This window comes from Haliaeetus leucocephalus, unplaced genomic scaffold, assembly GCF_000737465.1.
Source record: "Haliaeetus leucocephalus isolate CR32 unplaced genomic scaffold, Haliaeetus_leucocephalus-4.0 Scaffold395, whole genome shotgun sequence".
Lineage (NCBI taxonomy): Eukaryota > Metazoa > Chordata > Aves > Accipitriformes > Accipitridae > Haliaeetus > Haliaeetus leucocephalus.
The window spans coordinates 7,015,534-7,031,534 of NW_010972831.1; the positions used below are offsets into that span (position 1 = coordinate 7,015,534).

At 35.7% G+C, this 16,001-nt stretch overlaps 1 protein-coding gene across 1 annotated transcript in view; it reads left to right on the forward strand.

Annotated features, from left to right (window-relative positions):
- Positions 1 to 16,001, forward strand: part of USP32 (ubiquitin specific peptidase 32) — a 77,006-nt gene that overhangs the window by 19,963 nt on the left and 41,042 nt on the right. The window contains exons 5-7 of the mRNA XM_010573959.1: positions 8,085 to 8,190; positions 8,788 to 8,906; positions 11,885 to 12,044. Of these exons, the coding sequence (XP_010572261.1) occupies positions 8,085 to 8,190; positions 8,788 to 8,906; positions 11,885 to 12,044 (385 nt within the window). The remainder of the gene's footprint in view (positions 1 to 8,084; positions 8,191 to 8,787; positions 8,907 to 11,884; positions 12,045 to 16,001) is intronic.

Genomic DNA, 16,001 nt, shown 5'->3' on the forward strand with positions numbered 1-16,001 from the left:
GGTAGATGAATTTGAAGTAAACCTGAATATCCAGATGTAGATTTGGGGAAGTAAAAGGTTGGGAAGTTTTAACACTATATGTAGCCATTATAACAGAGGATTTTATTTAATCTGGACATGTACTTGCTTTTGGTTTCTCTGAGATTCCGTTGGCTTTTACTTTGTTTTCTAAATTGGAAGATTGATCTTTACAAGCTCTTAAAAATAATTTATATGTATAATAAATGTATAAATTAAATGAAAAATAGCCAGAATAAAAATGTTACATGGATATAAATACTGTGTGTATATCTAAAAAAATAGTAATACCATCCTGCACACATGCGTGTTAAAAAATATTATTTTCTTTCATAGTGTTACCCCTGTCTCGAGAGAGAAATTAAAATATTGTTTGCAGAGAAGAATAAGATTAGCCAGACCTTTCAAATGATATCTTGCTCCATGTCATTTCTAATCACAGCTTCTATTTCTGGTGTCTTCAGTGTTATTGACCTCACAGGCAGCGTACAAGTCTTCCAGTTTTATTTAGATTATGTGAGTAGTGAAGTGTGCGTTGCAAAAGGTTTAACACTGTGGTAGTGTTACTTTTTTTCAAAGCTTAATCTTTTCTCCATTATTTTTTTCTGTTTTTCCTAAGTGTTGACCAAGAGTATGATATTACTTGCTTCTGTAATACAGTTAACAGTTTGATTTTTATGTGGGTATTCAAGCGCTTAACAGGAAAAATTGCAATGTGTGTTAGCACTATCAAATTACAAGGAACTATATGATTTGCCCATAGCTTAAAGCATGTCTTAGTATTAATTTCTGTATACGTTGTCTAGATGCTTTGACTGTTAGTAGTTCATAAGGTTAAACAAAAAAATGTATCCTACACTGTATAAGATTGGTTTGAAATAATATAAGATGTTGAAAATTTTACATTATGAGCTAACTTGTACCTTTTTATCCCTTTTATGCCAGTATTAAGGATTAAGTTATGGATTTGGATGAAGTAAACTTTTGGTCACAAATAGAGACTCCAGGTTTTCAAATGTCTGCTGGCTACCTTCTATTTTATTTTTAAAAAATCTGTCCTTAAAGACACAGTTTCGGTGGTGATTATTTTTTTTTTACATTCATTATGGTTATACTGCAGTTCTTGGTTTCCAACTGGCGAAACAAAATTAATGGAAGAATCATAATTGTTTTTTGATGTCATCTCATCAAAACTGGCACATCAACATCTCAAGATTCTAGTACAAATTACTGTGTACTTCTAGCATTCATATTCAGGCAATGCAGTAGTCATATCTGTGAGCTTGAATACTGTAAATTTGGACAAAATTTGGATTTAATTCTGCTCATACTATAAAGGGATGCTTTGTAATTCCTGGCTTCAGGGTGTGGAATGGCAGGCAAAGTCATTAGGTATCTTAAAGCCTTATTCTGAGTTTTCAGCTTTTCAATCATTCAAATCGATCATTTTGAGCCTCAGATTGCTGGGCTGTCTTCTCTGCATGTTTTGAATAGTAGTTTTTCATATCTGAGTAGCGATAGACCTTCAGGAATTCATTAAGTGAAAAACACAGAGTTTTACAGCAGGGACATAGAGAACTGAAGCTAGTGGAACTTTGGTCAAACAATTTGCATGATTGTCATACACATGAAACATTTTTTAAATGTCTGGGACAGTAATTTTCTGAAAGGATCTCTTGGAAAAATGGAGTTAAGATATTAATTAAATTAAATGAACAGAAGTGCTTTACGTTGTTTTAACTGTGGGAAAGCTGGTGAAGAGGTGAGATGTATGAACACAGCATTTATTTTTAAATCTAAGGAAGTAATGCAATTACTATATGCACTTGTGGGCATCTTGATAGAAAAAGTATTGTTCAGAGGAGGTGAAAGGATGGAATGCTGATAATATTTCAAGAAAGCATTTTTAGTAGCTTTATATTTTAGATTGAGGAGGGGAAGAATGTTGAGAAAGGACCTCCTAACCTTGGCCCGTGCAGTCATTTCAATGACTAATTAGATTATACTTTTTATATATACCTACATATATTATGATTGTGAGACAGTTTATACACAGCATTGTGTGATAACTTACTAAGTAGTTAAGTGCAGTGCATCTTTTTCTCTAAATGTGACTAATTGGTTAACAAGCTGCAGTCCGAGTAATGCAAAGAGAAGAGGGATGATGCTAACAGAGACATGAAGGACACATTGAGGGGGGCTGCTAAAAGAACAAGAACACAGACTTGTCAAGGACTGAGAAGAGGGGTCATAAGGATAAAATCAGGAAAGAATCCAGGACATTTAGAAAGGAGCCAAAAGAATGCCTTGAGCATCCTCTCCTACTCTTCCAGCAGGCTTACTAGAGTGTATGGGCACAGCGCCAGGGATTTGGACCTAAAGGGAACTGTTTGTATAGACTGAGACTTTTTTTTTAACAGAAGAGGAACCATATTGTTACATTCTTCAGTTATCCATGAAACATAACATGTCAGACTTAAATTTTGTAAAGAAATATGACTATGTACAATTCAATTATAGTAAATTTTACATTCTGAAATGTAAATTGCTATGATACTGTCTGGGTGTGGCTATTTTAAGTAAAGGTGCAACAGTATTAAGTAATTTTGGAAAATACAAAATTTCATCATATTTTGATGGTGCATCTTATTAGAAGAAGTTTTCCAAATAGCACATTAGTGTGAAAAATTGTGGAGCTCCTTCCTTAGAAATGCAAACTAATCTCTGTTGTATATCGTTATATAACTATTCAGTGTTTATATACTCTTCCCAAAGAATGGTTAAGCAGCTAAACTCAAAGTAATGTCAGCTGCCCATGGTTGTAATTACGTATGTTAAATACTATTATATTGGACATTATCCATAGAATTCCTTTTCTGTGTTTATATCATGAACAGTCAATGTGTTATGTTGAAATAATATATAAAGGTAATATTTGGCATTCAACTGATATCATAACTGAGATGTACAAAGTTCAACAGAAGGAAGTTGAAAAACTAAGAAATGGGTATGAATTAGAAATACGCTTTGAGATGGATGAAGAGAGGAGACAGCTTTATTGGAGGTAATCTATAAAATAGATGTTCTTAAGAAGTCTAAAAGCACAGAAGGGTTAACTTTGAGTGATGGAGAATCAAGTATAAAGAAAAGATCATATTTTACTAAAATTTGTGAAAGAAAAACAGTGATTTCTCATTTGTTTATTCATGTATGTATTTTTTGTCTTGGAAGTCCTGTTAATCTGAAATGCAAGAATTCTCTTCTTTGTGCTCTTTGTGGTTTATTTTTTTGATCAGAAATAGCTATATTAAGACTTAAACTATAGTGTTCAGCAGAGCTAACTGCATATTTTTAAAAAAGTAATGATTCCAGTGTAACATAAAGGTAAATTGCTTACATATGCAGCGTAGCCTTGAAGGCATCTTGTGAAATCAGAATGATTAGAAGTAGAAAGTGTGGAATTCAAATCTCTGCCACGACATTGTCCATGATGCATGTACAGTTATTGTGTCCAAATAGAGCACAAATATAGTTTTAGTAATTTAGCCCTTCAAGCATTTGTAAATGGATTAAGTTTCATAATAGAAGAGGATGATCTGAGCACCCTGTGGGAAGTTAATGTATTTGGGTAGCGCTATGTCTTATAGTGGAATGAAACTGCAGGTTCTACATAATGCTTTCTGTAGAATTAGATTCATCTGTATTATTGGCCTCATTTACATTGACTTGCCTTCAGACATCTTTTAATAGTCTTAAGTGGATAGCAAATGAAAAGCGATAGCTTGATGGGTGGACAAGGAGAGGATTTACTGAAGGTAACACACAGAACTATATTGAGGTAAGTGTCTTCAGGGAAACTGTCTGCTTCAGTGTTGTGTCTGGTCATAACTGTGACAGAGGTGTGAACAAAATTTTAGAATTTTTTTACTGCCTTGTTGCCCAATGCTTCTTTGGAGGTCATCTAGAACCCATTCTGCAAATGAATTCTGCTAGTCTGCTGCCTGCTGTTGGAAAGGCAACAGTGGTAGATTTTCCACACCCTGTTATACACAAAGCGTAAAGGGCAGTTGCACTAGTAAATCTAACGTAGCTAGTCTGTGTTAGGTATTTCCTTTTCTTCTTTTTGCCACTACAGCACCGCGTGGCTTAGCCAGATCTACCCAGTGCCCTTGACAGGCCCGTGGCTGGTTTTGTTTTGTCTCTCCCAGTCCTGGCTTAATTTTCACTTGAGATGGAAACCACACCGGAGACAGTAAGAGCAGTGACTCATTCACGTGGCTCTGGTATTCAGCTCTCTTCTTCCACCCTTTACTTGTGCTTGAGGATTTTGGCTGCAGCCCTGTGATTGCTGTTACTGGAGGGGAAAGAGGGGATAGAAAGAGGGATTTTTGGGTCCAGTAACTTTCTTCTTGTTCCACCTAACCTTGTGAACCTCTTCTAGAATGCCAACTCATTTAGGCTGAGGTACTTGAGGAAACAGATCTGTCTGAGCTTTGTCATTAGACATTTCTGAAGCTCAATTTTTGAGCCCCACACCATTGTCCTTGAGAGACTCCAAGGAGAGATGTGCCAGCCTCTGCAGATGTGGAAGTTAATAGGCATATAATATACTCATTGGGAATTTTCAGCTGATTCTTCTGCCTTTTTTTAATAGGAAAAACTACAGGTTCAAAGCCTCACAGTGATATTATTGCACCTGTTCACAGAGGCTTCCTTTAAGTGCTGTCTGTTTCCATCTTTACTCAGAACTGTCTCTGAAAGTGTCAGATTACTGTCACTTTGTGATTTACAAGTGATTTATTATGAAACAATATTATAAGTGATTAAACTACGAAGGAAGCTAAATTTTCTTTTATTAATAACAAATAGTGGTCAGCAGATGACCTCAAAAGCTGGTCTTTTTAATAATGCAGCAAGATTTTATTTTCTCTCATGTCTGTTTCCAGTGTTGAGCTGTTTGTTTTAAAGCAAATAAATCTTTTGGCAACAAGTTTTGTTACATCTTGCTTTATCAATGTAAAAGGCGCAAATTCTTTCTAAGTACTTTACTGATTTCTTAGCTTACAGTTAGAGTAACAAATATTGACGGCTGCCAGTTCTTTGGTAAACAGTTTCCTGGCATATAGACCTGCATCAGTGAGATGGTAACTTTTTTCAGTCTTACTTTGGGAGACATGGCACTCGCATTTTGCAAAGGGACTTCAGCCTGTTGAGAATTGGTTTCCTCCTTATTCTACTCCCTTGTAATGTTGTGCTGTCTGACTCCTTTGAAGGGCACAACTGGTAATAGACTGCACTTGATTACACTGAATGTCCTACATGGTTATGGTAGCGTGTAGGTCCCTTGTAATATTTGAAATATCATTTATGTAGTTATTTTATACCAGTTTCACAGTCAGCTTAATCCTGGCTACTTATTCTCACCCTGAGGTCATGCACTTTGAGCTGGATTAATGAAACCTGATAACAGAAATGGTTAATTCAAACCCAAGTTGGTTTCCTGATTTCATTCATAGTCCTGCTGCATGAATGCTTGTTTTGGCATAGATGTTGGAAGTGGTGTGTGGGTGGGAAGGAGTTGTTGGGGGCAGGCGAATGGTTAGCACTCGTTTAAGCCAGCGATGAAACTACAGTGTTTAAGAGAGGCAGAAGATGGAAAATACTTTTAAAAAGTAATTAAATGTAGGCTGCACGTGTCTGCAAAGAGACAGGAAAAATTCTAATCGTACTTAAATGTAGTTTTGATTTATTTTTGAAAACCTGATTTAGAATTATTCCTGTGGTTTTTCAAACATAAATTTATTATACTAGAGTGTTCACTGGATGCATCCACTAGGTTTATGATCCTAATTCTGCTATTTGTGGCAGGTCCTCATACAGTGGTAGATTTTGTGCTGTAACAACCTTTATACTTCAAAACTGAAGTCCTAATTAATATGAGAATTTGTACATCCCTGTAGTGATTTTGTTTTATTGTGGTTTAAAAGTAGATTATTTTGATGTGTTTAAAACTTTAACTTGTTGGGTAGATTCACAGGATTTCACATGCTTAAGATAACGTTAGTGACACGCGTTTTTTCCAGAACTGCTGATGGTGTAGAGGACAAGTGTCACTCCAACTGCACATACCATCTCTCACTGTTGTTTTCTAGTCATCTCTGAGTGTAAATGTTTCCTGATGGTTATGGTGGAAGTTTAAAAAAATTTAAAAGTGTTTTGATTCTGTAGATTGGTGGATTTTTGTCTGTGTGCCCCAAGGTGTCATGGCTTCTTTGGTAGGCTTGCAAAACAGGCTAAAATGTATTATGCAAGCATTTGTAGTTTCAAAGGGAAAAAACCCCAAACCAAACAGAGCTTAGAAGGTCAAAAAAAGTGTTGCTTTAGCTGTTTAGAATTGTCTGGTTGTAGTTCCTATGTTTAAAAACAAACAAAAGGCAGGGGGAAGGGATACAGGTGTTGCAGTTAAGATCTGGGGATTTCATCCCATGGTTTACTAATGATTCACTCTGCTTTGTGGGTAATACACAAAATAGTGAATCTGTCCGCATTAATTATGAAGCTCTGCTGACCTCTGAAGTCTGCTATTGCTATTTGGCTAAATTCTCATATAAAGAAAATACTGAAGGCTTTACTGGAGAAAAATGAAAAAGCAGTACATAACTGCATGTACGCATCCTGGTTTTAATATTGTTTATTCAGAATGTAATTCAGATGCAAGCAAAGAAAATACTGTTTAAAATGTGCACAATACTTTTCTTAATAGAAGTTGATCTCTGTTCCTTTATCTTTCCCTCTGAAAAAGTTATATTTAAAAAACAAGTTCAGCAAATAAGCCTACTGTCCAAACCATGATCAGTGACAAATCACTTTGTTCTGGTCTTTCACAGTAATAGTTCCCCATCAGCTAGACTTAATACTTACTCTTTATGGTTAGACGTACAGTGTGATATCTATAAGAAATCAAATTGTAAGACATAGACACTGAAATAATTCTTGTATGTAAGAATAATTGATAAGTTCTGACTGCTTTAAGTTGTATTACCTAATGCAGATTTCTGTCTTGTGATACTGATAAAGTACTGGTGCTTTTAGGAATAGATTTGGGATTACAGGAGGAGTCCATGTTTGAAGAGCAGTATAGCATACATATTTTAATTTGTGCTTTGTAGTATTAGAGGCAAGGTGAAGTAGTACCTTGCAATAAGCGAATTGGTAATTCTTGATAACTAAAAGCAGTTGCTGTTTGTCCTAAAATGACTGACTTCCTTCATATCTCATGTATCAGTATTGCATCACTGTTAAGATGCTGTTGAGTAAGTTAAGCTGCAGTATACAGACTACTTTTCATGTGAAAGGTAAATGCTTCAGCCCTTCCATTGACAATGTTGTTCCTGGTGGCGGCTCTGTGGATCTTCAAGTAACTTCCAGATAGAAGTCTTGATTTCTATTGCTTTCTGTTGGAAGCAAGATTTAAGTACTATTGTTAGAGCAGGGTACTAAACTGGAATGGTCATTCTAGCAACAGTTGCAGTGATAAGATAGTTAAGGTATTGTTGATGGAAGGTTGGTTTTTTTTGTGTGTCACAACATTTCAAAGCAGCAGTTTTTGATGGCTTACTGGAAGTGTATCTCCCATGACTGGGGCAATGAAACACTTGATGCTCCAACAACCTCTTGATGGCTTTGAGACTATCAAAGCCTCGTCTGAAGGAGATTTCATCTTCATTACCTTGATAAGACTGGGGAGGTAGCACCAGTGAGCAAGCAAGAAGCTGTCTTCATTGGAGGATTCTAGCTTTTTTTTTTTTTTTTTTAATATATATTGCTGTTCAGGAAAAGTACCTGCATTTCACTAAATAAAAGCCCCTGGAAAGGCTGTTTTATAGATACTGGAAGAGCTATGAAAGTTAACAGAACTGAAATCAGAAGTGTGTTTAGCTGAATGAGAGATGACTAGCCTAAAAACTACATAAGAAGGAGCCTTAGTATAAGTTGTTGCGTTTAGTTCTGACATCCCTGTTTGCCCTGTTAACTTTTTGGTTAACTTCTCTGTTTTATTATTCTAGGTTATCTACTGTTCATTTGGAGGAATATCCAAAGGGCTGCACTTCAATAACTTGATAGTTGGATTAGTTCTACTTACAAGAGGCAGAGAGGAAGAGAAAGCAAAATGTAAGTAATGTAACTTAGAACAGTAACAACAGGCTAGTGGAGAGTGAGTGTATAATACGCTTATGTAAAGCAAGCATAAATTGTGGTATACTAAGTCCCTATTTTTATATGTAACCAGGGCATACATTTGCCAGTAAAGATAGTATATTTTTAGACTTTTTTAGCTGTGTATTTTGAAATTCAGTGCATTTTTGTTTTCTGTACTCACCAAAATGAAATATTTGATAAGTCATCATGAATGTAAATGTTAGGATCCTACAGAAAGACTGTTGATCACTGTATGTGGGCAGAGGAAGGAGGACGGCATTGATATGTTTCAAAACAAATGAAAGCATCTGCCTACTGACTTCTGTTGTTTTGTCTTCCTTGTTAATCTGACTTGATAGTATTTATTTTCCTTTTGATTAGTGGACAATAGTAAAAGAAAAAGGAGATACTTCTTGACCTAAACCTTGTTGAGCTATATTGAAATTGAATTAATCTAAGTTTTTAGTGCTTTAGTTGTTGCACAGCTTTTGGCATTCTCAGCCAGTTGTGAACTTAATAATTGAAAAATGTAACCACCATATTTGCTTAAACATTTCTGTACTTCCTCAGACATTTTCAGTCTCTTTTCTAATGAATCTGGGAGTTATGTTGTCCGTGAAGAGATGGAGAAGATGCTGCATGTGGTCGATGGAAAAGTCCCAGAGTCACTCAAGAAATGTTTCTCTGAGGTATTTCCTACAGGTTTTATCCTCTTGTATTTACAAAAAAAGTGAAAATTACATTGGGTAGTTTGTTTTTCTCTGACACACATGCTTGTGCATGTATGGGAACAAATGGACCTTGTTTAAATTGGGTAAAAGCTCATAGCTTCTTATGTTGTAATATTACGTTAATTTGTATTGATGTGAATTGCAGCTTGGTGTATAAATGTAGGCATTCTCCATGCTGCTTTACTTACTGTGCTAGTTTGAAAGGTATCATTTCCCAAGGGTAATCATGTTACCAAGTAAATTTAACTGCTAATATTGTTAGTGGAATTTTTTCATTAGTGTGGACATTTTACTGTGATTGGGGAAGAAATCTAGAATACAGGTCTGAGAGGGGAAGGAAAGTCTGCATCCTGGATTTAAAAATGCCTGCCAGCAGTGGTTGCTTAAAAATAGTAGTTTTATAGTATTACTTTTGTCTCACTGTGCCTGCTAGGAGCTACAACATTTATTTATGCTTTAGGTTGTTTGAGAGATGTAATGTTTATGAAGTTTGCTGAAGTCCTCTAAAACAGGCTATTGTTACTTTTAAATATTCACAGATATTTCTTTTGGCACTAGTGATCCTGATGAATTGTCAGGTTTTTGTGCTTTGGTTGCTTCATTTGTTATCAGAGGACTACAGATCAGCAAAATCTAGTCATCATTATACATTCCACTGAAAAACCGATTGACTAGAAGCTTTATTTGTGAATATCAGATTACTTCATTACCTTAAATTTTATTGTACTGTATTGAAGGTAACTTTGGTTATAGGCATTGACTGAGGCAGACTCATTTAATCTGGCGGTGGTGTCATGTTGGCTTTGTAGGCAATGATTACATTCGTCATTCTTGGCTGGAATCATAAATCATATGTATACTGCAGTCCAGTTTCTGGAGCTGACCCACTTCAGTATTTCCTATTTATAATTTCCCATCAATATGGTGTGATGAATTATACCCTAAAAGTTAATTGCACACTGTCCAAGAAATCCAGAAATACTTTATGCAGTCTTGCAGGAAGAGAAGTATCAATCTGGCTTCATACCATTTTCCTGTTCAAGAAAATGCTGTATATTGATTTTTCTTTTAAAATGAAAATAGTGTAATAACCCACTCAGCAGGATTTACTGGCCTGTTAATCATACTAGGTCATTGCTGGAGAGTGAGAAAGTTTAATGTTCCTGCTGTGGGCCTTCCTTCCTGCCGTATGGCAGATGAGTTTATGCTTTCAAGGATGATGTTTATAGGTACTCCTGTTCTTCAGAATTATTGCATGTACTCATCTAGAAATATAAGCTTTAAAATGCATCTTGAGTTTTTCTCAGTCTTGTTTCTGAAATACAGGAAACAAATTCAATGATACCTGTATTGCTCTAGTTTTTTTTTTTTTTTTTGCTTAAGCAAGTGGTTCCATAATGGGTTAAGTCCTGCAAAGTCCATGTTGTTGAGTTGCCCTTTTCCTGACTGTCATTCTCCTAACTTTGTGCTGGCTCAAGTATTTATATGATGCCTTGATGAACTGGATTGGGAAACTGATCTGGCTGAGAAGTAAGCCCTTTTTCTGTAATCCTATAAGTTATTTTTCAGCTAGATCTGTTTTGCCACATGACTGCACTAATGTGATTGCTGTCACAAAAGAGAAGGGATGAAGGATCAGAAACAGCGTTTGGTAAGAGGAAGGTTAGGACCATGCTGTCAGTCAGTAGTGTGGATCTATACAGATTAAACTGTTGATGGAATAGCAGTGTAGCATCTTGACTTCCTTGAATTATAACCACATGGAAGTCTATGATAGTAGCTGTAAGTATTGGGGTATTTCTGCATTTATTTGTTCGAGAAAAATGTAACGCTCTTTAGTCTAGGAAAAAGAGGCATGATCTGAAATGATCCATTACAATTGGAATATGAAGCAAATGTTTTAGCAGCGATGGTGATTAACCATTTGAGCAAACTGGCAAAGGAAGTAGTGGATTTTCAATTTTCTGTAGTTGGCAGTTGCAGATAGTCCGTGGCCAAATGCAAACTGTTGGATTCTGTAGAGATGTAGTTCAGCAAAGTTTAATGGTCTGTGATATTAGGGAAGTTTAAATAATCAATGACTTGAAACCTCTTTCACTTTGCAGACCCCTGTTTATGTCTCATGGAGATTAGGATCTCCATAAAATGAGTTTGTCTACTGATAATAAGTTTGCCTGGATTTTAGTTAGTTTTGTAGGTCCTGTAGAAATTAGTCTGCTGATCTCTATGGTTTCATGGCCACAGCTTGGAAACCATTCAACTAAATGGTTTAAACAGCCTCTCCAGCATTTAAACTCTGTGAATCTATAGTTTTTATGTATTCCTGAACAGGCAGTTCCATAAGACATCCAGCAAGAGGACTGAGTTAGGAGATACTATGAATTGACATTCATGTTTACATGTATGCTCCAGAGTGGGTTTTGGTCAATAGAGGCAAAAAATTGACGTGCTACTGCAGCGATTAATCATATTATTAGTTATTCACAAATCTAGTTTCTCTGTGTTAAGTGTTTGTATAGTTGCGCAGATATAACAGAATGTTTATGATTTTATAGCACCTGTTACTTGGCACATAAGAGCTTTTATCTATCATAATAAATTTAAATTCATAAAAATAACCTCTGTTATTTTGAGTTGTAAGTAACCATTTTTCTTCTAATCCCTTTAACCTGAGGCTCAGAGTAAATGACTTTCCAAAGGACACATTGAGTAGGTGGTTGAAATGCAGAGAGAGCTGAGGAGTCTAATTTCCCTCCCAGTGCTGTATTTCAGAATGAAATGGAAAAACAGGCATGGCTCCAAATAAAAAAAATTATTGTAGTACTTATTTTTATAGGACATTGTCCCAATTATTGTTCATACAGCTGGATGGTTCCTGTTTACTGGTACTGAGAAAGCAGAGAAAAACAGCTCACATTTTCTTATTTTTCTTACAGGGTGAAAAGGTAAACTATGAGAAGTTCAGGGTTTGGCTATTGCACAACAAAGATGCTTTCACGTTTTCCCGTTGGCTGCTGTCTGGAGGTGTATATGTGACACTCACTGATGATAGTGATACCCCTACCTTCTATCAAACCCTGGCTGGAGTCACACACTGTAAGTAAACAATGCTTGTTATTACGCACATTTTTTAAAACTGTTTCTGAGTTCACAGACATAAACTGTTGCCTTGCTGTAGTTGTTTATTAAAGCTCCCTACTCTGATGAGATACGTGCAGTTCTGTTCAGTGAGATAAATTTCTTCTCCGTGCTAATTTGTTCTCTGCTTTTTGTGCTGTGACATGTAAAACATTGTTATGTACAAGGACACTGTTGGTCGTTATTTTTAAGAGATAACAATACAGAGTTAGCAACACTTCTTGCAGTAGAAGTTTGCTACTGAGCAAATTAAGAAAAAAAGAAAAGGAAAATATTTTCTCTTTGGGGGAAATGCATTTATTTAAATTGACTTGACATTAATACTGCTTTAATATTTGGTCTTTCAGATATAGTGGATCGTAAAACTATTGAGACAGTTCTGAAAATAATGCTCAATTCAGAAATAAGTATTACTTCTTAATTTGCTTTCTGCAGTAAAATAAGTAATATTCCTGGCACGTGATGTAGACAGGGAACTAAATTAACTAAAGAGAAGCCTCCTCAGGATTTGCATTTAGGAATAATCTCCAAAGAACAAGAAGGAGCAGCTGTTTTTTAAATTAAATGTAAAAACAAAAGGCTGATAAATTATACTTGATAAATTATGCTATACATTACAGTAAAGCATCTAAGGGACTGTGGTATCCCTAGGAGAAGGGTGTTTGCTATTGAGATGTTAGTGATTTGAGCAATCTGGTTGTGTTTTATGTACTCTCATAGATTTTCTTTGTTGGTGTCAGCACGGCATTTAATCTCTTTAATGGGTGGGTTACTTGAATAAAGCAACATACAGTTTTTTCTCTTGGTTTTAAATATGAGCATTACAATTCTGTTCTGACCATCTGAAATGAAAATGCATAATAAAATTAGTTTATAGGGAGATAATTTATTTGCGTTACATGAGAGACTGCAGTAGACGTTGAGGTTTCAGAAGACCACTAAATTCTCTGAGGTCTAATAGACAAGGTAGAGAAAGAGGTATGCAAAAAAAACCAAAAAAACAACAACCCTCTTTGAATTTTCTAGACTTCAGCCCTTGGAAAAATCTCTCAAGCTGTATCGAATTGAGATCCACCATGCCTCCAACCTTGTCAAGTTTCCTCTGCCCTAAGTGTTCAAAGAAAGCTTTGCGCCAGGCCTCTGGATATTACCTCAGAGCTTACTTCAATTTTTTTCATGCTTCAAAATTGAAACCTTTTCTGAACAATTTTTACTATGCTTTTTGTCGAAAGTTTATTTATACTGCAACTGAAGTTTATAATAAAAAACAAAATCAAGAGCTACTGTTTTAGTAGATTTTATTCCATATTTAATGTTCTCACTTCCTCTGGTTTTAATATACCTGTCACTGTTACCCTCTGCAGCCAGGCCCTCAACTGTATTCCTAGCTATTTCAAATGTGCAAAATCAATTATTCGAGAAAGAAATGGTCTTTAGACTGAAGAGCATAATGTTCTACTTTAGCCAACCCACACCTATGTTCTTGTATCAAGAAGAAAGCCTTTCTTCAATTTATAGTCTAAGAGATTTTCTCAGTTTTAAACAAAGAATTAGAGAAATTAAGATTGAAGTGCTATAATTATAAACAAAATTAAGGAGACTGGATGAGAAGCATATTAGAAAAAAATGAATGGGGACAAAATCTATTCCAATTCTTAGAAAAAAATTGTTCAGGTGGTTCCATGTCATATTTATCTCTACTGTAGTAGTTATTTTTTCTTTTCATTTTGTAGAGGGAGTGTTTTCATCTTCTCATCTCAAATTTCTCAACCTTTGTCTTAACAGAATCCCAGTTACTTAATCAGTCTCTAGCAAATCAAATTGCCTCAAGTACCTCAGTTTACATTTGAGCCTTTTTGATTGCAAGGACCTATCAACTGATAACAGCGTCTCTGCTACCATTTCAGCCTTAAAATCTTTTTCTGAGGATGCCTTCTGCAGGAGCGTAGTCTGTTTTCCATTTAATGACTATTGTCTGCTCTAACTTCCAGTTACCTCTTTAACATCTTCAACTGTGCAGTCTCAGAGGTTGCTTAATTGCTGTTACATATACTGACTTCTTTATGAAGCAACAGTCTTGCTCTCTGTTTAAATTTTCATAGCAGACTCAGTTATCTTACCTCAGTGTAGCCATCATCTTTGTTGAAAATGTCAGTCCTGAAATCAGCTTATTCTGCCTCTTAGCTGTATCTTGTAATTCCTCATATTTTAAGGTTAGAAGTTCAAGTAATACTCCTGTATTTGGTTTTAATCTCTCTATGATCAAGTTGGCTTATAATAATTTCATAACACTCCTGTGTATTGTGGAATCTGATGCTATAAAACGAATTACGAAAGGAAGTGTTTAGTCTTCTTTCTTTTCTAGGAAACATGCATGCGTTGTTGCTATTTTATGTGTGCTAGTTCATATGGCTACATGTTCTGCTGGAGAACTTACCAGACTTTTAAAGCCTTGTGAAATATGTTTGCAGAGTTTTGGGTCTTTGCTGGGTGTTTCAACACAACCTGTGTTCTCGGTGGAAAAAAAATTAACTTCTGGGGAGAAAAAAAAAAGTTAATTTCTGTTGCTATGTATTGCATCAGACCACTAAGAAATCCAGTGTTTTCTAGTAGTTGGTGGTGTTTCTTTACTGCCAGCTTACTTCTATAAGCTGTTGGCTGAGTGTAATGAAGGTAGAACTGAGTGAAAAATTAAGTTTTCCATTGTTAGGATTAAAAACGCTGAAGTAAAATAAAATATTTGAGAGTGTTTGAGGTGATCATTGAATTTTCAAGTGCATGTCAGATCTGGGGTTGGGCTTTTCATTGTATGCCAGAAAACTATGTAGCTTACATGTATTTTTGAATCAGTAAAGTGTTTCAAATTGCATACTGTCCACAGGCTCAGTATACTTAACCGAATTTGGAAAGCTTATGTGACAGTTATGTTTGGACGTCTAGATAAAATTAAATTTTATTGTGTTTTTGTTATTTTCCAGTTAAATGTTGTAATAAGAAAAAGAGAAAGTAGTTGTGCTGTGTTATGATGTCTGCAGCTCGGTATCTTTCAAATGACAGATACGGAGAACTGTCAGGAATTTAAGATAGTAGGAAGATGAACTGGTGAAGTAACCTGCTGGTGAACTAACCAGCCTCCCCCAGGTCTGGACAAATACTTTCTTTATAACATATCCGATGATTTCCCTTGTGATTTGAGACAGTATAGGAATCTCATACAACACATGCAAAAAGTAAGGAAAAGATAAGCGTTTGAGCACTTGGAAGTAATTGCAGCGAAGTATGAATATTTGGGGCCTTGCTGTTTTGTTTTTTACATTTAATAATTGCAGTCTAATCAGGTCAATCTAAAGAATAAGAAATTTAGAGCAGAAGTATTCTTAACACAGCTGAATGTAAAACAGTAAGGGCTGTTATGACAGTTCCTTTTCTCTAAATGAAGGCTTGTTTATAATACTTTTACCTAGGATAGTGGTTTCCTTTGGGGACAACAAGTAACTGAAATAATGTTTAGTAAACCTAGGCAGACACTGTTAGCAGAGTACAGTGAAAGAGTGAAAGGTTTTAAAATTTCTTCTGCTGTAAAATGGAAACTAATTTGTGAAACTTGCTGGCACGATTATGAATTTCTCACCTGGCTCCTGGGGCTCCGGCTGGCTCGCCACGCGCCCTCTCCTGGCTCAAGCTTCAGACCTTCCTACCAAGCCTTACCTCCTCTCACAGTGTACTGCTTCCCATTAAACATCTTGAATATGTCAGAGACATGAAAAATTGCAGTGATAAAAATAGTGAAAGTTATTAACATTGATTTAGAAACAGACAGCGAACATTTTATTGCAAAGCACCAGTGACTCCGTTTAAATTTGCTTAATGAGCCAAGCTATCAGGGAAACAAAGGAATTCTAATTTTTCATTTGT